A 22,502-nucleotide genomic window follows, 5' to 3' on the forward strand; every position below is an offset into this window, starting at 1 on the left:
CAGTGACTGGCAGGGCTAGCTGGCCTGAAGAAGGACATTGACCGTATAAGAGCTGACACCAACCAGTCCCTGGTGGAACTTCGGGGCTTGTTAGGTGAGTGAGACTTGGGGAGCCTGTCTTGAGATGGGGGGCATGACAGCGACAGTACATTGCACAAATCCATGGGATCGATTCTCACTGCAGTCTATCTTGTTCCCAGACTGTACCAGGGTCACTTGCCCTGAGGGCTGGCTTCTATTTGAGGGCAAGTGTTACTACTTCTCCACAAGCACCAAGTCATGGGATGAAGCCCGGAAGTTCTGCCAGGAGAATTACTCTCACTTGGTCATCATCAGTAGCATTGCTGAGCAGGTGAGCTGTCTTCTCCAAGCCTCTAAGAACCATCAGGGCCAGGCTTCCCCTCTCCTAGATTATACTTGCTTCCCTGGCCTGGTTAGAAAGAAGTTGGAATTGCTTTTGAGCAACTAAGACTTTAAATAGCGAGCTTTTACTGACATACTATCATGCAGAGGTTTAAGAGGGTATGCTCTGTGTAAATTCAAATTCTGATTGTCTTTACTTATTCTCTGCGTGTCTCAGTTTTCTCTCTAACATGTAGATAATAATGGCTATCTCTTAGGTAACACTGCCTATTCTCCAGACTGTATTCAAACATCTTACATCTTACATGCATTCACATAATCCTCATAACAACCCTACAAATTTATGTGTGAATCAGAAAATGTTATGTTATGCTAAACTAACAGACAGTCCCCATAGCTCAATGGTAAAAGTGTATGGGGCAAATCACACTGACTCTTAAAGCTTCCACTTATGTGTACTCACAAAGCAAGTCACATGAACACTCCTATGCTTTAAGGTGGTAGGGAAATAGTTTCACCTGTGCATATCTAAAAGGAGAATTGGAATATTTGTAAATAATTTTATGACCCAATACTGCTACAGTTAGATAGTAATACCATTTGTACACAGCACATATTTGTATTTCACAGATGAGGAAACTGAGGCACAGTGCACTTTCAACTTGCCTGTGGTCGCCTAAAACTAGTAAGTGTCAGAGCCAAGATTTGAACCCAGGTGTTTGCATGGCTTATTTTTTCCAATTCTCTTAATTTTAGGGTATCTATGTTATTATTTTTAAAGTGAATTTCTTATAGACAGCATATGGTTGGGTCTTATTTTTTAAAAATTCAATCTGACAATCTCTAGCTTTTAATAGGTGTTTTAGACAATTTACATTTACTGTTATTATTGATTTTGTTGGATTTTATTATCAAGATTAATCAATCAATTAGTTATTTTATTATTATATTTTTATTAAAATAATAAAATTAATTTTATTATTATGGTTATTGTTTTATTTTTTCCTGTAGGTCCTCTCTTGTTTTTCATTCTTCTGTTTTATGGCATCATTGGTATGAATAGCTAATATAGAGGGATTTTGGGGGGATTGAATTAGATAATGTAGGTGAGGCAGGTATAAACTATACTCCTTAAATTCACGTACACAAGAAATATAACTTTGTTTGCTTTAAATAACTCATTTAATTCTTTTGAGCTTCTATTATACCAGGATGGTAGACATTTAATCTCAGCCAGTCAGGATCCTCCATTTTTCATCTGAATGGATAGCTTATGTGGGGTCAAGGTGGAGGAGACCACATGTCTGGCCCTCAATACCTTTACTACAAGGTGGTATCCACTGAAACATCCGCTGGGTCAATGATTCAGACAAGTTATTTAACCTCTATGTGTCTCAATTTTCCCACCTATAAAACGGGGATGATAACTGTTCTTACTTCAGTGGGTCATAATGAGGATCAAATGAGATAATCTCTGCAAAGTGCAAAGCTCACTTAATAATTTATTAACTCAACCGATATTTTCTGAGCACCCTTGTCTTTCTGATTCCCCGAAACCTCTCTGGGACAGGTCTCCTCTACTTCTTAGAGTTTCCAAACCCATCTGGGGTTTTGGCTATCACTTGGGATTAACTGGGGATGAATGTAGAGCCCCTCTCTCTGGTACCCATCATGTCTACATCTTCATAACTTCCATTTGCAATCTCTTCCCTATCTTTTAGAAAATCTCAGTCTTATAATAAGATTGGGTGAATGAGTTATGATTTGTATACAGTAAAATGCACGGATCCTAAATGTACATTCAGTGCATTTTGTCATGTGTGTACACTCATGTAACTGTGAACCCAGTCAAGGTATAGAATCACCACCCCAGGGAGTTCCCTTAGGGTCCTTCTCCACGCATCTCTTCACTCCCACCTCAGGCAACTGGTGGTGATCTGGTTTCTCTCACCATAGATTAGTTTGTCACCAGAGGAGTTGCTTTTAATCATAACATTTTCTTTCTTTTCTTTGGCTTAAGTCCTTTCTTTTCTCCCAAAGGCCTGGGCTTTTGAAAAACTAAGAAGCCACATTCCTCTCCTTTCTTTTCCCCTTCAAATTCTTTTTCTGAAGCAATGAATTCCTTTTCTACCTGGATGCAGATGAGGACTGCAGGATGGGGTGAAAGTACCAGGGAAAGCAAGACATCAGTTATTTATTTTTTTATACCTCGATATCTATCTATCTATCTATCTATCTATCTATCTATCTATCTATCTATCTATTTATTTGTATTTTTCAATTAGAGTTGGCAGTCAATATTAGTTTATATTTGCTTCAGGTATACCACATAATGTTAAGACATTCGTATAGTTTACAAAGTGATCCCCCCGATTAGTCTAGTTCCCATTTGGCAATATACATAGTTATTACAATATTATTGACTATATTCCCTATGCTGTGGTTTACATCCCCATGACTATTTTATAACTACCAATTTATATTTCTTAATCCCTTCACCTTTTCACCCAGTTTCCTGACCCCTCTCCCACCTGGCAATCAATAGTTTGTTCTCTGTATGGGTCTGTTTCCGTTTTGCTTGTTAGTTTATTTTGTTCTTTAAATTCCACATATAAGTGAAATCATATGGTATTTGTCTTTCTTTATCTGACTTATTTCACTTAGCATAATACCCTCTAGGTCCACCCATGTCATTGCAAATGGTAAAATTTCATTTTTTATGACTAAGTAATATTCCATTGTATATACGTACCACTTCTTTATCCAGTCATCTATTAATATGCACTTAGGTGGCTTCCATATCTTGGCTATTGTAAATAGGGTTTCAGTGAACATAGGGTTGCATATATCTTTTCAAATTAATATTTTGGTTTTCTTCAGATAATCTAGAAGTGAAATTGCTGGATCATAAGGTAGTTCTAGTTTTCATTTTTTGAAGAACCGTTTTCCAGAATGGCTGCACCAACTTTCAATCCCACCACCAGTGCATAAGGTTTCTCTTTCCTCCACATCTTCGCCAACACTTGTTTTTGATGTATCGATGGTGGCCATTCTGACACATGTGAGATGGTTTCTCATTGTGGTTTTAATTTGCATTTCTCTGATGATTAATGATATTGAGCATCTTTTCATATGTCTATTGGCCAACTGAATGTCTTCTTTGGAGAAATGCTTATTCAAGTCCTCTGCCCATTTTTTAAATTGGATTTTTTTTTTTTTGGTGTTGAGTTGTATGAGTTCTTTATAAGTTTTGTATATTAGCCCCCTATCAAATGTATCATTGGCAAATGTCTTCTCCCAAAAATGTCTTTTCGTTTTGTTGATGGTTTTCTTTGCTGTGCAAAACTGTTTTAGTTTGATGTAGTCCCATTTGTTTATTTTTTCTTCAGTTTACCTGGCCCAAGAAGATACATCAGAAAAAATACTACTAAGAGCAATGTCAGAGAGTTTACTGTCTGTTTTCTTCTAGGAGTTTTATGATTTCGGGTATTACGGTTAAGTCTTTAATCAATTTTGAGTTTATTCTTGTATATAGTATAAGAAGGTGGTCCAGATTCATTTTTTTTTTGCATATATCTGACCAGTTCTCCCAACACTATTTATTGAAGAGACTGTCTTTACTCCATTGCATGTTCTTTCCTCCTTCGCCATTGATTAAATAACCATATAGTCATGGGTTTATTAAGACATCAGTTATTATTATTAAAATATTTCTTAAATGTTATAATGTTAAATGCGAAGATGTCACAGTATTTACTGCATGCCGGACACTGTTTTGAGCGCTTTATATAGATATTAACTCATTTAATCCTCTCAACCCTATGAGGAGGTAGCTACTATTATCATCCCATTTTACAAATGAGAAAACTGAGGTGCAGAGAGGTTCACAGGTCATGTAAGAAAGTAACATGATTATTCCTACTGTACATGCTCAAGTGAGAAGGTGTTGATGCTGCTCTGGACACCATGGGGACTGAGATGGGTACTGGGGATGGCATTCACAAGCCCTAAATGTGTGGGACAGAGCAGAGAAAAGATCTTCATCCTGAGGGTTGTGTAGAAGAATTGATGGCTGAATGGAGTTTATACTTGCAGAACTTTGTGTCCAAGGCTCACCGCTCTCCACGGGTGCACTGGCTGGGGCTGAGTGACAGGGACCACGAAGGGGAATGGAAATGGCTGGATGGGTCACCCATCACTTTGAGGCAAGTATCCTGGGTTCTTGAGTTCTCTGCTCATTGTGGGTCCTTGTGCAGTCCAAGCCAGTTGATTCTCTAGAATCCCAGCCTGGGCAGGATAAGGGAGGCGCAGGGTGCTTTTTCTGTCATAGGGCTTCTGGTCCCTGTACCTCTTTAATTTTCCTTCATTGCAAAAATCAAAACCTTTTAGCACAACTGCTCAAATATATCAAGTCCATGGGCTAATGGTTGGGGGAAAAAAGAAAGATAGAGTGGCCACAGGACAAGAGGAAGATTTTAATTTGCCAAAAGGATGAGCATTATCTCAATTTTTTTTGCACTCTACATATATTAACCTACTTATTTAGTTGTAATAATTCTGTAAGGAAAGTACCATTTTCACCTCCATTTTAAAGATGAGGAAACTGAGGCACAGAAAGATTAAGCGAGCTGCCCAAGGTTAGACAGTTAGCAGGTGGCAGTACCAATTAACCTGGCTCCAAAGTCTATATTCTTAGCCATTATACTTTACTTTCTCAAAGAGCATATGTATTCATGTGTTAAATAAATATTAACAAATTGTCTCCCATACTGGTTATACCAATTTATTCTCTTACCATCTTGACTGTAGTTTTTTGGTGCACATGTTCATCAACCTTTTGGAACTTTGTTTGTTTAATTGTAGGTGAAAAATGGAATCCGTATGTAGCATTAATTTGCATTTCTCTTATAATGACTGAGGTTGGGTATTTTTTCATATGTTTAATAGCTATATGTATTAACTTTTATGTGAATTATCCATTCGTATCTTTTGTGTATTTTTTATAATGTGATTTTGGTCTTTTTCTTAATGATTTCTAGGAGTTCTTTATATATTAGAGATATTAGTGTTTTGTCTGAGGAATCTCATTTTTTATTAAAGATCCTTGGAAGGAGGCATAGCTCTGTAAATACAGATGGCATGATATGGCATGGCACTGTGAGTGCCCAGCTCAGATCCCTTCATGGGACTGGTGCAGCCATTCCCCAGCAGGGGACATTGGCTCCTAAAGGGTCACAGTTATGCTTTCTCCAGAGAGTTGTCCTCAGCTGAATGGAACTGCTCACCCAGGAGGTTACCCTATTCTCACTGGGGTCAGCCTATAGCTAATGACTGGCTAAGAGGAGTCTGGACACCTTATCTCAAGTTGGGATAACTGTGATGCTATTTACTCTCCAGAGCTCTCTGTGCGATCAGACTGAGGCTAGACTCAACTGAATCCACAACGTTGTTCACCTTCATCCCCTGCCCCATCCTGCTTCTCTCACTAACTCTCCCAAGAGCACCTTTAATAAATCCCATGCACCTGAATTGCCAAATCAAGATCTGCTTTAAGGGAACATGACCTAAGGCATTACAATACCTGGAAGGTCGGGAGAATTAGGGGTGTAAAGGAAGTATTATTTGGAAGAGGAGGCAGAAATTGACTAGATACAGGAAACTGATTAAGGAGGACAGAGATTATGGGGCTGACTTAGGACAAGCTAGTTGGGGTGAAGGGGGTGAAGCATCTTCAGGTAATTCTGAGAGGCTGAAGAAGTGAATCCTGAACCATGAAGATCTTCCTCCCAATATTCTTTTTAAAAAAATAATAGACTTTGCTTTTTTAATTTTACAGAATAATTGAGCTGAAGGTACAGAGTTTCCCACACAGTTTCCTCTGTTATTCACATCTTGCATTTGTGGGATGCATTTGTTATAATCGATGAACCAATATAGAGACATTATTATTACCTAAAGTCCATACTTTACCTTAGGGTTCCCTCCAAGCTTTGTACATCCTATGGGTTTTCAGAAATGCATGCTATCATGCATCCACCATTACAGTATTATGTAGCATAGTAGTTTCATTGCCCTGGAAAAATCCCCTGTGCTTCACCTATTCACCCCTCCCCATACCCACTTTTTCTTCTATCCAGCTTCTGGGATCCGGAGGAGCCCAATAACAATTATGATGAAGACTGTGCCAGCATGAACAGGGGTGGCTCCTGGAATGATCTGTCTTGCAACAAAGCTACATATTGGATTTGTGAGCGGAAATGTTCCTGTTGAACCCCAAGGATAAGGTTGGATGGAGATCTATATCCAATTGCCCCTTGGATCTCAGAGATGAGAACCTCTTGCCCTTCCATTGAAGGCCCTGCCTCTCCATGAACTGACTTGGATGCACCCAAGATGTAAGAAGCAGCCTGGATGTAGCAAGTTCTCTGGAGTGTAGGTCAGACCATCTCTAGGATGAGGACTTGAGATCTTGTTCAGTTGGATGGTGTCTTAGTCTGTTTAGGCTGCTATAACAGAATATCACAGACTAGGTGTCTTATGAACAGCAGAAATATATTTCTCAAAGTTCTGGAAGCCGGGGAAGTCCAAGATCAAGGTGCAGGAAAATTCAATGTTTGGTGAAGGCCCACCTCCTGGTTCATGGGCACTGTCTTTTTGCAGTGTCCTCACATGGTAGAAGGGATAAGGGAGGTCTCTGGGGTCCCTTTTATAAAGAAAGGCCCTAATCCCATTTATTGGGGCTCCACCTTCATGACCTAGTCACCTCCCAAAGTCCCTGCCTCTGAATGCCATCACCCTGGGGGTTAGGTTTCAACATACGAATTTTGGGCCACATGCACATTCAGTCTACAGCTCATGGTGAGCTGGATGTACACCAGGTCTTAGAGATGATCTCCCAGTTCTGGGGCTATGATCACCAGGTCCTTGATCATGGCTCTTCGGAGGTGATGCTAGCCTGGGGGGCTTTGTGTCTGGCATTGATTGAGCCAGAGCTGAAAATACTCTGGGGTTCTCTGGACCGTCATGCACTAGGGCTGGGCTCCCTTACTGCCCACCGACTGTGGACCAGATACTGCAAAGCGGGTAGAGCAAGATTATTATTGACAAGCAACTTTCTCAATGTCCCAGGTGAGGTTTAAGCAAGCTAGGTGGTAGATCAGACCTCTGCCAAGATTTGGCCCATGGAACTTCTAGAAAGGTAGACCAGCTGAAAGGCAAGACTCCCCCACCCAGGTCATATAACTTGGTCAGATTCTTAAGACAGCAATGGAAATATCTACCCAACTGAGCTGTTGGTGGTTTGTAAAGATCTTTGATGAAGTATTTCACTTTACTGCCAAGTGAATCTCCTTGGACTATTAGCTCTTGCAATGTTATAGCTTCTCAAAATGCCATTTCATTGTGTGGTCCTTGCCCACTGTGTTGGTTTGCTGGGACTGCCATAATAAAGTAGCAAGATTAGCTTAAACAACAGAAATGTATGTCTCACAGTTCCGGAGGCTGGAAGTTCAAAATCAAGGTGTTGCCATGGTTGGTTTCTGGTGAGACCTTTCCTGGCTTGTAGATGGCTGTTATCTTTCTGTGTCCTCACATGGTCTTCCCTCTGTGTGTGTCTGTGTCCTAATCACCTCTTCTTATAAGGACACCAGTCATAATGGAATAGGCCCACCCTAATGACTTCATTTTACCTTAATCACCTCTTTAAAGACCCTATCTCCAAATACAGTCATATTCTGAAGTACTGAGGTTAGGACCTCAACACATTAATTTTTGGGGGGAACACAATTGAGCCTGTAACAGGAGAGGTGCCCCCTCCTGGTCATTGTGACAACCAAAAACATACCCTAGATAGCTGGTACTACCCCTAGTTCGGCATACTCAATATGGCAATTCCTTCGGACAATCCCTAAATTGTATCCAAGGGTGAGTAGACATTCTCCAAATCAATTTGTTTGTTTGTTTATTTTCAAATCAATTTATTGATCAATGAATAACCATGATTAATAGCAGAATTATTCCTGTTTTGACAGAGCAGGTGATTAGGGAAAGGAAGCTCTGAGCAATGAGGGGGCATTGGTGAAGGTTGGTGTTCACGTCACTTCCTGTTCCTTCTATCCTTGTCTCCTGCCACCTACACACCTGCTCCTAACTCACCAGCACCAACGCTAGCCCCCATATACAGTCCATAGACTGCAGAGCGGGCGAGCGTCTTGTTCCAAGTCTTCCACCCACGGGACCATTGGTTCAAGCAACTGTTTATCTGGGGTCAGGGGAAGTTCCCATATCTCAGAAGAGGAAATTTCAGTTTCCCCCAGTATGTGGGTTGAGAAATGGGGAAGCAGGTGTATGTGGTCATGTCTCTGAGTCACGCTAGAGGGTGAATGGTGAAGCTGGCCCAAACCTATCCCTCTTTCGCATCTCTCAAGATTGTCTAGTTTCAAGTAGAGAGATAAACCTGAGGTCCCCTTTACCACTTTGGGTCCATGGGAGCAGAGGTCGAACATTCTTGGGGGGTAAAAATAACAAAGTCCATGGTTTTTCAAGGATGCATTGTGTGCTAGATAGATGCAGGAGCTCTTATTTAATCTCCACGATGACTCTGTGAGGTTGCAATAATGACTAACCCCATTTTATAGCTGGGAAAACTGAGGTCCAGAGAGGTGTCATGGTTTGTTCACTGTCATTTAGTGGATAAGTAGCAGAGCTGGTATTTGGACTCAGTCTGTTCCTCTGATGGTTGATATCTTTTTGTAGCACCTTCTGCCTTTGAGGGACTGTCTATAAACTTGAATTATTTCTGAGGACCCTGACTTTGTAGCTCTCATTTCAGCTGGCAATTATGGGAAAGGAACAGTGTGGTTTGGTGGAAGAAACATCTTGGGCTAAGATAAGAGACCAGGTGTCGAATTCTGGGTCTGCTAATAATACGTGTGGCTTTCCTGGAGCTATCACCATAATGCAGGCGAGAGATGATTGAGGACAAGAGAGCTAACTGTGAAAGTAGGAAGATGTATGGATCTATTTTTTTAGGGGGAGCGGTTTGAACCTTTAATGAGAAAAAAAATATTGAGCTCAAGAACACTATGTGTGGCATGTTACTGGGTTAAGAGTTGGGGATACACATGATAAAACTAATGAACAATATATAAACAAAACTACACACAGTCACAGAAAGAAAAACTGGTGCCTGGTCTTATTCCCTTCTCATTCTGCAACATGTTGGGGATCCTGTGCCTGATAGGGAACACATGTCCAGGTGCTGGACATTGCAGGGTGCCCTCCAATACAGCCACCTCCAGCAGCCCTTGGTGGATTTTCCTCAGAAATGTCTCATTTTGCTTATACCCTTGAATCAGCCCTTCAGGAACCTCAGCTGGATGCACAGTATCGGCCGCTTCCGGAAGCACTGCTCTTTCCATTTTGGGTATCCTATGCGCTGAAATCCAGGTTGAACTTCACAGGGCTGATGTAGACCTCGGTGGCTTGGAGGCTCAGGGAGAAGCCACGGGGCTCCACCCTTCTCACGTGTGAGCTCAGAGGTTGTGGATAAGCAGTTTCATGTCTCTACAATCTGGATCTATTTATTTTGAAGATTCAGCTAATGGGGTTTGTTTGATTGAGATGTGGGGTGTGTGAGAAACAGAAGAGTAAAGAATGACCCCCAGGTTTTCAGCTTAAGCAATAGGAAAGATGGAGTTATTGTCACCTAGAGATGGGGAAGGAAAAAAAATACTTACAAACAACACCTTGAAATTTAGGTGGTTCATGAACACTCTGGTCAAAATTCTTAGAACTTCTCTTGGGTCAAGGATGAAATCTTGTGTGTAGCAGATGCAGTCATGTCCTGTTTATATCCTTGATCCTCACATTTCAGTGACTCCTACTGTCAGCAGCTGCCAGAGTCTACCTGGTCTGGCACATGGCAGGTGAGAAGTGCCAGGGGGAAAATGCTTTCTGAAACAGCCCTTATGAAAGCCTGGACTTGGTAAATACACACCCCAGCTCCCTCACCCCTCAGGTGAGAAGAGTCTGAGATGTGTGTCCCATGAGATAGCCCCAGAGATCCCTGCTGAGATTAAGTTCCCATTGCCTACAGCAGTAGCCTGCTCCATAATTTATCTTTGAACACATCTTGTACTGACCGCCTTTCCCTCCCTAACTCACCCTGCTGGTGTTTTCTGGGATTACTTCCAAAATAAACTTCTTGCACTCATGTCCTTGTCTCAGAGTTTGCTATTGGTGGAACCCAAACTAAGACACTACAGGACAAGAGAAGATGAGCTTATGACATGGTTCTGGTTTGCTCGGGAGGGAGGAGTTCCTGGGATGTGGGACTTTCAGTGCCAACGCTAGGAAAGTCTGGGAAAACTCTGATGAGCTGACCACCCTTCCAGGAAAACAGTGTGGAATCAGGGAAGTCAAGAGAAGAGAAAGCCTCAAGGAGAAGGGATGATGCAGACATAGATCAGACCATCACATTGCACATCTTAAATATATGCAATTTTTATATGCTTTACCTCAATAAAGCTAGACAAAACCAAAAATACTTGGTTATAAAAAAAGAAAAAGGGAACAACAGAGTTAAATGTGACCGACCCAAAGAGACTGAGAAGCAGCCAGTGGACTTAGCACTGAGGAAACATTTGAGACATTGAGTGATTATTGAGCAAGTTGGAGGCAGAAGTCAGACTGCAGTGGATTGAGCAGTGAGGGGATGGGAGGAAGTCAGGACAGCAGAGTGTAAACAACTTTTTTAGAATTTTGTCTGTGAAGAGAAAGAGAGAGAATGCTTATTGCAGCAGTAAGAATTTTTTGGTTCTGAACATGTTTCCTTCTCTACTCTTACAAAATCTCCTATTATTCACATATTAGATCTCCTTGGGCTCCCAGACTGATTTTTTTTAATTCATGATTTTCATCTTTTGGCATTTTGTATTATGCTCTAAGATCTTCCTTTCATGGGCTCTTCTAATTTGGCTAATTTGACTTGACAGCAATCATTCTCTTCTTTAATTCATCCAGCAACATTTCTTTTCTTATTTATTTATTCATTCATTCATTCATTCATTCATTCATTTATTTAAGTTCCATAGATCTTTTCACTGTTGTACTTGAATTTCCTTACATTCTTTTTTCATTATTCTTGTTTGAAATTTTTGTTTGTCTACTCTAGAAGCATTATTTTGCTGGGTGCCCTTTATGTTGGACCATCTATTCTCTTTTTAGGGGCCTTTAGGGCCTCTCATGGGTGTCATTTTCCTTTGGGGCTCAAATCTGGGGGTTGAGAATTTTAAGAAGGGGCAGTTTCCTCTCCACCTCAGAGTGTCCAAGTGTACACTAGGCAGGGTGCAGAGGGGACTCTCTGCTTCCCAATTCCCTTGCTTCTTCCTAGACTCAGGAACAGGATTCCTCTTGAAGTTCTTGGGGGGCCAGAGGAATCAGACACACATTGATGGGAGTGATGCTGACCTTATCCCAGGAGGTCCATGGACCCCTGGGCCAGATTCTTCCTAGGATGGACTGTGTCTGATCTTCAGAGCCTTCTTCAGCTTATCTTGGGACTCTCCACCTACTGTGCAGGGGAGAACTTTAAACCCCAGATTTACAATTCATTTATCATGGGTCCCAGCAGACTTTTGGTTCAAGGAGCAGATATATTAGGGTATGGAGTGGAGGGGAATTGAGTTATGTACAGGTAGCCATTTTCCTGGAATCTTCTATTTCTCTTTCTTTAGCATAGGAGAAAGCAAACCGTAGGTTGGGGAGGGGTGTCAAATCCCACCTGCAGCCTTTTTTTTGAATGTCCAGTGAGTTTTTGTATTTCTAAAGGGACATACACATATTCCTTTACCCATATGCCATATATGTCATGTGTGTATCTATGAATTTATATCTATCTATCTATCTATCTATCTATCATCTATCATCTCTATCACTATATATGGCCCTCAAAACCTAAAATATTTATTATCTGGCCCTTTACAGAAAAAGTTTGCAGACCCAGCTTTAGCATATTTAAATGACACTGGAGAAGAGCCAGGAGAGAGAATGGAGAGAGGTTGAAGACTCTGGAGAGACAGGAGATAATCAGTGGAGAAAGATCTGCTAAAGAGACAGGAGGGGACAAGATTCAAAGCACAGAGGGAGGTTTAAAGGTTAGCTTTAAACAAGAGGAGGGACCCTTCTGCTGTTGTGGAAGAATGGAGAGGGAGACAATGGGCATTGATGAGGGAAGAAAGCAAGGATGGGTGTGGATGTAGGCATATTTGTAAGGGATGTCAGAAAATTGAGGGACTTTCCATTAGTTGGTGTTTAAAGTGATAAGAATTGAGGAAGTGAAAACAAGAACTCCCCATTGAGAAACTTGACTAGGAACAGGAAGAATAAGTTTCAGGTAGTGTGGAGGGTCTTATTTAGATCAGAAAGCATATATTTGTAATGGCTCCAAGCTGAGAGATTCTGGGATCTTACTGCTTTGATGGAGGAGTGGAGGACAAACATTGTCCACAAAGAAAGCTGCTTTGGGCTGTAAGTAACATCACCTGACCCAAAGTGGCTTAACAAATAGAGTTTATTTGTCTTACATAGGAAAAAGTACAAGGGTTGGTTCAGCAAATCAACAATATCATAAAAGCCCAGGTTATCTCCATCTTTCCACTCTTTCATCCTTAGTATTACAATGACATTTTCTCTCCAAGCATCATATTATTTATTACATGATAATAGCCCAAAATAGGAAGTCATGGGTAGGCTCTACTTAAATTTGTGTTTGTTTTTATCAAGGAAAAGACATATTTTTCAAGCAGGTTTCTTATATCTCATTAGTCAAAATTGGCCCAAATGCCTATCTTAAACCAATGTCTAGCATCTAAGTATAAGACCACTATGGTTGTTATAGAGTGTTTCTCTGCCTCAGCACTAATAACATTTGGAGATGAATAATTCTTTGCTCTGTATGTGTTGTCTGCCCTGTGCATTGCCGGGTGTTTAGCAGCATTCCTGGCCTTTACCACTTAGATGTCAGTACCATCTCTCCTTGCCCAAGTCATGACAACCAAAAATGTTCTCCAGACATTGACAAATGTCCCTGTGGGGGGAATCACCCCCAGCTGAGTAGCACTAGGTTTAGACCAATCTCAATTGACCCCCTGGATTCAGGCACATTACTGTCCCAAATCAGAAAACAATCAAGGTACTGTTAATAAGGAACATGTGATAGTGGCGATGGCTGCTGAGTAGACAATGAACAGTGCCTGCCATTTTTAGGTCAGTCCTGGATTTGAGTTTAGGCAGGTAGGTGTGGAATCAGAATGAGAAGGCAAAGGTGTTGAAAGTGTGGGAGAGAATCATATGACATAGCTGATCATGAGATCTAGCCCGGATAAAATAGGAGGTATAACTGTTGGTTTCAGGGAATGGACGAGTTTAAAGAGCAAATTCAGGATGATTGAGAGAAAGAACTTGAGGAAAGGTTTTGAAAGGGACCACCTCATTTACAAAAAGTAGTTGCAACTGTCATGATTTGGATAATCAGGGGCAAGCATTAATTGAACATGCCATAGTGAAGAGAAATCCAATTCAAGACACATTTATTGAGAGCCCATTATACAGAAGAAACATTTTAAGAAGTAAAGGTTAAACATCTCCAAGAATGATATGTGTTATGATTCTCCTTGTCCCCAGCTTAATTCTTCATGATGCCAACCAGATCCATGGGTATAATTTTCCACGTGGAGCTGAATGTTCTAATTTTAATATTTTCTCTTCACTTGTCCTGGAAAGACATCCCCACCCTGCCCCACCCCCCAAAAAGATGCTTAGATTAAAGGTAGATATAAGGATAAAACAAACAACAAAACAGAGAGAATGACGAGCAGGAGTGGGTTAAAGCCAGAGAGCTCCTTCCAGCAGGCAAGGAAGGCACGATCTCATAACATTTTGGAATCCTAGGACAGGTGTGGCCATTTTTAGCTTATAATGGGAGACATAAAAAATCAAGGAAGAATTTTTCTTTGAAAAATTTCTGGACATAGTATCTCACTTGAGAATTTCAGCCTCCTGGATCTTGGTTTTTGTCTATGAAAAAGGCTATATTCTAGGCTCCCTGAAGGTAGGGACTGTGTTGGCTTTTTGTATGTCCATTTCCTACCATAGTGTCTGATACATTGTAGAACTCAACTAATATTCTCTGTGCTCTCTACAAGTTACAACTTGGTTTAGAAGCCCTAAACTCCATAGGGGAACCAATACCTCCTGTGGCAGCCCATGAGGCTATGAGTTCCTGGCTCAGTTATGTGAGTCATTGTATGCAAGAAGTCCAAAGCCATGCCTTCCCTACTAATATTTATGGTTTCTTCACAGAACTCTCTATCCAGTCAAGCATGATTTTCCCCATAGACAATACTGCCTGGTTACACAACTGACCTTCCAATATTATTAAGTTTATAGGGGACAAAGCTAGAAAGTTAACTCAAGGCCACATTTGTCCATAGAAAGGGTATTGTTAGCTTTTTACTCATACTCTGTGCTTAGAAAAATAAAAGCTCAAGAGGTGTTTTTAAATTAAAGAAAATATATTTCTTAAAGGGTGCTAATGTGTTTTATATATATTAAAAGTATAAAAAATAAATATAATATATGCAAAATGTATTAGAACTCGTAATTTTTTTTTTAAATTTAGTACCACTAGTTTAGCTAAATGCAATTTAGAAAAGATGTAATAATAATAATAATAATAATAATAATAATGTTTCCTTATTCATTGTGAGAAAACAGTAGCTGCAGTGCTGGCAGCTTTGGGAATTATTTTGGATTATCTGGGAAACTTTTCAAAGGTCACAGCCAATGGTTAGCACCTACTACAATTTTACTCTTATCGAGAATAATTAAGCCTAGTATTAGTAAAGTTTTTTTCTAATCACTTAACATATCCAAGACTTTTTTTCCCCCGGTCATGTTTTCTTCTTGGACATTTTGGAAAAATTTTAAATGAAATTCCTTTACCTCTCTCTAATAGGGGACAGATGTTTCTTCAGTGACCTTAATATTTCCACTGTTAGAGAAAAATCACATATCATCTCAATAAATGTAGAAGATAATGTATCAAAAATTTCTCAACTTTGTTTAGCTTAAAAATAACATATTCTAAGGCTTTTTGGCTAGCAAATGTGGTGAGTATGCATGGGCAGCATAAAACTAAATGAGATTGGGAGAATTTTTATGTATTTTGAACTTTGAGCCTATTTTGCTCATATAGTGAATAGCTTCTTTTAAGAAAGTCCTCTTATTTCTCTATAAGAATAAGGGACAACTATGAAGAGGAGTTTCAGATAGTGCTAGAAGCTCATTCTCTGGTGCATTTAGCTTGAGTTAGCTCAAAAGAAGACAGACAAATACCAACAACCAAGTTCCAGAGAAGTTCCCTTTCTAACAGGACCATTTCCTTTCCCAGGAAGGTCCTATTATTCCATACATTCCTCCCCTATAATTATGTAGAGCAACTAGGGTGGAGTCCCTCTCCTTGATTCCTTTCTATGGTATCCACCAACTCCATTGGGCTCACATCGACCTTTCTATGAAATAGTGGGATTTCAGATGATGACCTCTCTGCTATGTCTATGATTGTAAGTCTCTTCCCAAAAGAGTCTATTCTAGATGGTAGTGGTGCTGGTGGTATGTTTTACCCACACTTCTTTGAATGACCAGAATATTTACCAAGTCAGTTTAAGCACTATTAGTAAGCTGGATCAGTAGTGAGCTGAGAATGAGGACTGCTAAGCAGGTAATCAGGAAAAGAGGTCTTCTCTTTACCTTCCAGGATGGGGAGCCCATATTAAGACAAGGAGAGCTCATACAACTTAACATCAAAAAACCAAACAATCCAATTGAAAAATGGGCAGAGGACCTGAATAGACATTTCTCCAAAGAGGACATACATGGCCAATAGACATATAAAAAAATGCTCAATGTCACTAATCATCATAGAAATACAAATTTCTATGTTTCAGAATGGCTATCATCAATAAATCAACAAACGAGTATTAGTGAGGATGTGGAAAGAAGGGAACCCTCGTGCACAGATGGTGGGATTGCAAATTGGTGCAGCTTCTATGGGAAACAGTATGGAGGGTCCTCAAAAAATTAAAAATAGAACTACCTTATGACCCAGCAATTCCATTTCTGGGTATTTATCTGAATAAATCTAAAACACTAATTTGAGAAGATATATGCACCTTAAGTTCACTGCAGTGCTATTTGCAATAGCAAGATACAGAAACAACCTGTGTGCCCATCAATAGATAACTAGATAAAGAAGAAGGGTACATATATACAACGGAACATTACTTCGCCATAAAAGGAATGAAATCTTGCCATCTGCAATGACATGGATGGACATAGAGGGTATTAGGCTAAGTGAAATAAGTCAGACAGAGAAAGACAAATACCATATGATTTTACTTATATGTAGAATGTAAAGAACAAAATAGACAAATAAAACAGAAACAGACTCATAGATACAGAGAACAAACTGGTGATTGCCAGATGGGAGGGGAGTTGGGGGCTGGGTAAAAAAGGAAAGGTATTAAGAAGTACAAATTTGTAGTTATAGTCATGGGAATGTGAAGTACAGTATAGGGAATATAGTCAATAATATTATAATAACTATGTATAGTGCCAGGTGTGTATTAGATATATTGGGGAATCACTTCGTAAATTATATAAACATCTAACCACTATGCTGTACACCTGAAACCAATATAAAATAATATTGAATGTCAGCTATAATTGAAAAAAGACAAAGAGAAGAAGTTTGGGTGTCAAGGGGTTAAATATTAGTCTTCTTACCTCACTGGATTTTGAATACGGGCCAAACCTGCTGGAAAGTGTATAAGACTCAGACTCAGATTTAGGTTTCATGATGTCTCCAAACCACTTTCGGACCTGGAACATCAAAGAAAATAAACAGATGGTTTTGTTAACATCGGAGAAGAGAAAAGCCTGAGTTGGGAAGAGGATAGTGACATTATGAAAAAAACTTTTCCTATAAAATGTGGTCTTATATACAATGGAATGTTATTCAGACTTAAAAAAGTAGTTGCAAAATAGTCATGGAGATGTAGAGTATAGCATGGGAAATATAGTCAGTAGTATAATAATTATGTATGGTGTCAGATGGGTACTGGATTTATTGGGGTTATCACTTCATAAGTTATATAAAAGTCTAATAATCACTGTGTTGTACACATGAAACCAATATAATATTATATATCAACTATAATTGAAAAAATAAAAATATAAAAATTAAAAAAAAATGGAAAGCACAAGAAAAAAAGGAATGAAATTCTGACCCATGCTACAATGTAGATGAAATCTTGAAGACATTATGCTGAGTGAAATAAGGCAGTCACAAAAGGACAAATTTAGTATGATTTCACATATATAAGATCCTTCTAATAGTTAAATAAATTGAGACAGAAAGTAGAAGAGTGGTTACCAGGGCTTGGCAGGGGAGAATGAGGTGTTATTGTTTAGTGGGTACAGGGTTTCAATTTCAAACGATGAAAAAGTTCTAGACGTGAGTGGTGGTGATGGTTGTACGACAATGTGAATGTACTTAATGCCAGTGAGCTGTACATTTAAGCACAGTTAAATGGTAGATTTTATGTTATGTATATTTTCCCATAATTATTTTTTTCATATTACAGAATATGTCTTTGTTGTAGAAAACTTATAAAATATGCACGTAATTCCTCAATCTAGTGAAAAATAACTGATGTTTTGGTGGTATCCTTCCATGTGTCTTGGCCTGGGATCCCCCAGAAGCAGACCCTGAGAGGGTTCAAGCATAAAGAGTTTACTTGAGGGGTGATCCCAGGAAACACCAGTAGATCAGTGGGAAAGTGAGATAGGGAAGGGAAGGCAGCCACTAAAAAGTGTATAATCCTTTCCACTGTGTTTCTGCTGTGGAAAACTGGGGCTTGGTACCATTGGGGAGCTCTGGGAGATAGCATAGCATACACCTCAGAGTCATTCCACCTCAAGGTCAAGGGATCTGGGCCATTTATCTACCATATCCCATCAGTCATTGGTTGATGGCTGCTGTTAAGGGCCGTTACTCTCTGTAACTACCAGCTTGTCCTGTGCATGGACCAGGCATGTCCTGTGGGCAGTAATAAAGCACAGAGTCACAGGTGTTTGCAATAAGCAACACTGGGCATGTAGAGATGAATGCTAAAGAGATATGAAGGGGCCATCAACAGTATCTGCTACACCAAGGTTTTCAGCCTTGGCACTATAGACATCTTGGGTTGGATCATCCTTTGTGGTGAGCCTGTCCCATCCACTGTAGGATATTTAACATCCCTGGCCTCTACCCACTAGATGCCAGTAACACCTCTCCTTGCTCCCAGTCATGACAATCAAAAATGTCCCTAGACTAAACATGCCTGCTGGGAGGATCTTTTGAGAACCACTGTATGTTGCCATATACACCCATACCCACCCATAGACAAATATATAGCAAAAACAAACAATAAATGTTTATATACATTATGTAAACAAAATGGAACCCTTCTGGAGCAATGTTTTTAACTTGCTTTTTCACTAATATATTTTGAATATCCTCCCAGTCCTAAAATATTCTTGTGTCTGGACAAAAAATAACATTTGAATGTTCCAAGCCTATGCTCATCTTTTGCTCTCTGGGGAGTATCTGATCTGTCAGCTTAGTTCCTTCATTTTCCTCACCCACCAAGGATATGTTCTTCCTTTCTTAGTTTTGTTCTTTGGGAACCTGGATGCAGAGTAAATAAAAAAAAAAAAAGAGGAAGGGAAGAAGGTAGGCAGGGAGGGAGAGAAAGAAGGATGAAGGGAAAGGGGGAGAGAGAGACAGAGAGAGAATGGTGGAAGGAGGAGGAGGAGCAGGAGAATAGCACTACTACTAGGAAAGAAAGTGCATCTGTCAGGACATGTTTTGCTGCAGTAACAAACAATCTCAAAATCTTAGTGGCTGAACTCAGAAAAGGGATACCATGAAATATGTGTCTTCTTCATGGTATTTGAGAAGTATAAATTAAGACCTTGAGTGATTTTGTGTTTCTTCTGGTTGCTAGACTATGTTTATTTGGCCATCGTACCTCCTGACCTGGACCGTGTGGATGCCAGCTTCACTTGAGTTTCTGCCTTTTGTGGCATTAAATTTCATAATTGCATAGTATCCTGTTCTATAGATGTAGTATAATTTAACTAAATCTAGGTAGAAATATGTCAACATAGTTTGCTAGTATACATTAGGGTCTTATGGTGCCCAGGGTTCAATTCTAGAGATAGCATGCAGTCCAAATTATCCCTGAGTGCCTCTTAGTAAGTCACCATCTTAGAGGCTTATCTCAATAAGCCCTAAGAGTCAGTGCTTCCTGAGCATCGGACATACACCACTGTTTCCTTTGTTCAGCTGCAGACACATGAATTGGCTCGTATTTAGTAGCCATACTGAATATAAAATATATATCTTGAAAAACTGGAAGCTAGCACTATGCGGTGCCTCAGGAACTGGGATGAACTGAGGGAAGAGTACAATAAGTCTTTTGCATTGTGCTCACTCAGGTGCATGCAGCCACTGAGAAGAGTTGCCTACAATTTTCTTTGACTATACATGTAAGTGACAGTGGCTTATATAGAGATAGTTGAATGGATGGATATAAGGATGGATGTGAGGATAGATGATGTGATAAAGCAAGTACAGCACAATGTTAATCTAGGTGATTGGTGTACCACAGGTCTTCAAATAATATTTTGTTCATTGTTTTGTTGTAACGTTGATGAGATGCTGTGAGAACTTACCTCTTGTTTACATCAATTAGCCTAATGTAAAATTGGTTTCATTCTCCATCATTTTGCTTAAAGTTGCCGACCTTATCAACATGTTGAGGACTTACTACATATGTGTTCACTGCATAATTCTTTGAACATTTTTGTATGCTTGAAAATATTCACAGTAAAAAGTTGGGAAAATTAGCTTATTATGTAATATTATTGTAGATACATAATATCATTGTGCTATTGATAATTATAATGGGTTGACAGACATTAAAACATGTTAGTATGGAGACTATACTACCACAGAGAATTGTGTGTTTAAGCAGTGTGGGAGATTGTATTATTGATCTCAATTATTCATTCTTCTATTGTAGTATTATATCTTGTCTTAGCCTCATGATAGGTGGAGGGGTCTTCTCTTTTGACTTCGGGCTTGGATATGTGACTTTGTTGTCCAATGGGATATCAGCAGAGGTGCTGCAAACAGAATTGCAAGGCTTGCAATGGCCTGGCCCAGTATGGCTTGCCTTCTTGTGATTTTGCCATTGTAATGAGAAGAACTTATGTTAGGGAATGTTGGGGAACTGCTTCCCTTTCTTCTAAGCCTCAGGAGGAATCACAAAAAGCATACATGAATATGATCTGCATTCTAGAGCCAAGCCAATCCAAGCTGAGCCCAGCCAGGATCAGCTGAACTCCAACCAACCTGCAGACTCAAGAATGAGAAAAGTAAATATTCGTGTTTAAGCCACTGAGATTTTTGATATTGTTTGTTATACAGCAATAGCTGACTATTACAAATGGGAACTCTGAAAACTCTGAAAAAAAGTATATTTTCTTAATGTAGTAATTATTTACTTTCTGAAAGCCATTAATGAATTGATGTATCTTACAATCAATAGCATCTCAATGTAGAGAAAATATAGGTGGTATTTACACACTGCTCACAAGCTCATATGAAAATTTAGAGAATATTGATTTAAATGTTTATTAAACTACATATCTGCAAATTTTTCTTAACTTTAAAACAATAAAGAAAGGGGTCAATGTTTACCTGATGGCTGAAGAGGCAGTAGACTAGGAAAATAAAGAAGCCCTGAAGGCTATTGATGATAGTGAAGAGGTAAGCCATGATCCGGGCAGCTGGGCCCACTTGCAAGATGCCCAGACACCACGTGCAGCCCAGGATGAAGAGCTGAGCTGTCGCTTTGAGTGTCAGCATCCTGAGGGGAGTAAAATAAAAAATGTATAAAAGATAATAATGGGCATGGACACCCTCATAGTGCAGTTGTTAATGGTGAGGATTCTGGAGCTAGACTGCCTCGGTTTAAATCCAAGGCATCACTGATTGACTGTCTGTATGACACTGGGCAAGTCACTTTGCCTTTCTGTAACTTGGGTCCCTCATCTTGTAATAGCCCTATTTCATAGTGCTGATGCAAAGATTAAATGAGACTACATAAGTAAAGTATCTGGGACAATATGTAGAACAAAATCAGTACCATATATACATAAAGCATTTCCAAACTAGGTGCTCTTTATCTCTTTCTCTCTGTATATTTTTTATAGATGGGGGAGGTCATCTAATTTGTTATTTAAGCAGGGAGGCTTTTGAGATTAAAAGAGTGCTATTAATAATTACAATGGGTTGACAGATATAAATTGGGACTGTCTCAGGCAAACTGAGACTTAAGGACGCTATACACACACACACACACACACACACACACACACACACACACATATGTGTATATATATCCCTAATTTTGAACTATAATATTTTATGTTGTAAAAGCTGGTTGAGGAAAAATTTGTGTAGTGTGATGTTATTGTATGTATGTCTGTGTGTTCTACAGAAATGCACAGAAAAAGGGCTAGAGAAAATCTCGTATATATCATAGCATACTTATCCTAAAGTTAGTTAATTCTGGCTTTTTTGGGAAGTGGAAGTATCAGGAAAAGGGGGGCAGTTATCCATTTTTACTTCTCACTTTACATATTTTGAAAAATTTTGAAAAAAATTTAACATGTCATTTTTGTGATTAAAAGGAAAACAAATTATGTGTTCCAATTGGAGCTGCAAAATAAAAAAATGTTCATAATCCCCAATTTTTTGAAATAGTATTCTACAAAATATATCTTAATCTAAATCCTTCCTGAACCCATTACACACAATTCTTAGATAGATGTTTAAGTTTGTTGTAATTAGCCTAATTGGTCTCTACAGGTTGGAGGAAACCCAGTTTTGTTAGGGGCATACTTCAGAAGTGCAACTTTTAGAGTTTCTGTAGAATTTAAGCTTTCAGTAACTGATGAATTAG

At 39.4% G+C, this 22,502-nt stretch overlaps 2 protein-coding genes and 1 pseudogene across 2 annotated transcripts in view; 1 reads left to right on the forward strand and 2 right to left on the reverse strand.

The window, feature by feature from the left end:
* Positions 1–7,045, forward strand: part of CLEC17A (C-type lectin domain containing 17A) — an 11,825-nt gene extending 4,780 nt beyond the window's left edge. Inside the window, 4 exon segments of the mRNA XM_025051636.1 lie at positions 4–94; positions 201–352; positions 4,459–4,568; positions 6,501–7,045. Coding sequence (XP_024907404.1) covers positions 4–94; positions 201–352; positions 4,459–4,568; positions 6,501–6,633 — 486 coding nt within the window. The 3' untranslated portion in view covers positions 6,634–7,045.
* Positions 7,046–9,518: 2,473 nt separating this feature from the next.
* Positions 9,519–9,923, reverse strand: LOC102894510 (annotated as a pseudogene).
* A 4,191-nt stretch (positions 9,924–14,114) lies between these two features.
* The window catches only part of ADGRE3 (adhesion G protein-coupled receptor E3), a 47,285-nt gene continuing 38,897 nt past the window's right edge, over positions 14,115–22,502 (reverse strand). The window contains exons 14-16 of the mRNA XM_006918790.1: positions 21,236–21,404; positions 17,209–17,304; positions 14,115–14,156 (exon numbers count right to left, since the gene is read on the reverse strand). Coding sequence (XP_006918852.1) covers positions 14,115–14,156; positions 17,209–17,304; positions 21,236–21,404 — 307 coding nt within the window. The remainder of the gene's footprint in view (positions 14,157–17,208; positions 17,305–21,235; positions 21,405–22,502) is intronic.

This window comes from Pteropus alecto, unplaced genomic scaffold, assembly GCF_000325575.1.
Source record: "Pteropus alecto unplaced genomic scaffold, ASM32557v1 scaffold388, whole genome shotgun sequence".
NCBI classification, from domain to species: Eukaryota; Metazoa; Chordata; class Mammalia; order Chiroptera; family Pteropodidae; genus Pteropus; species Pteropus alecto.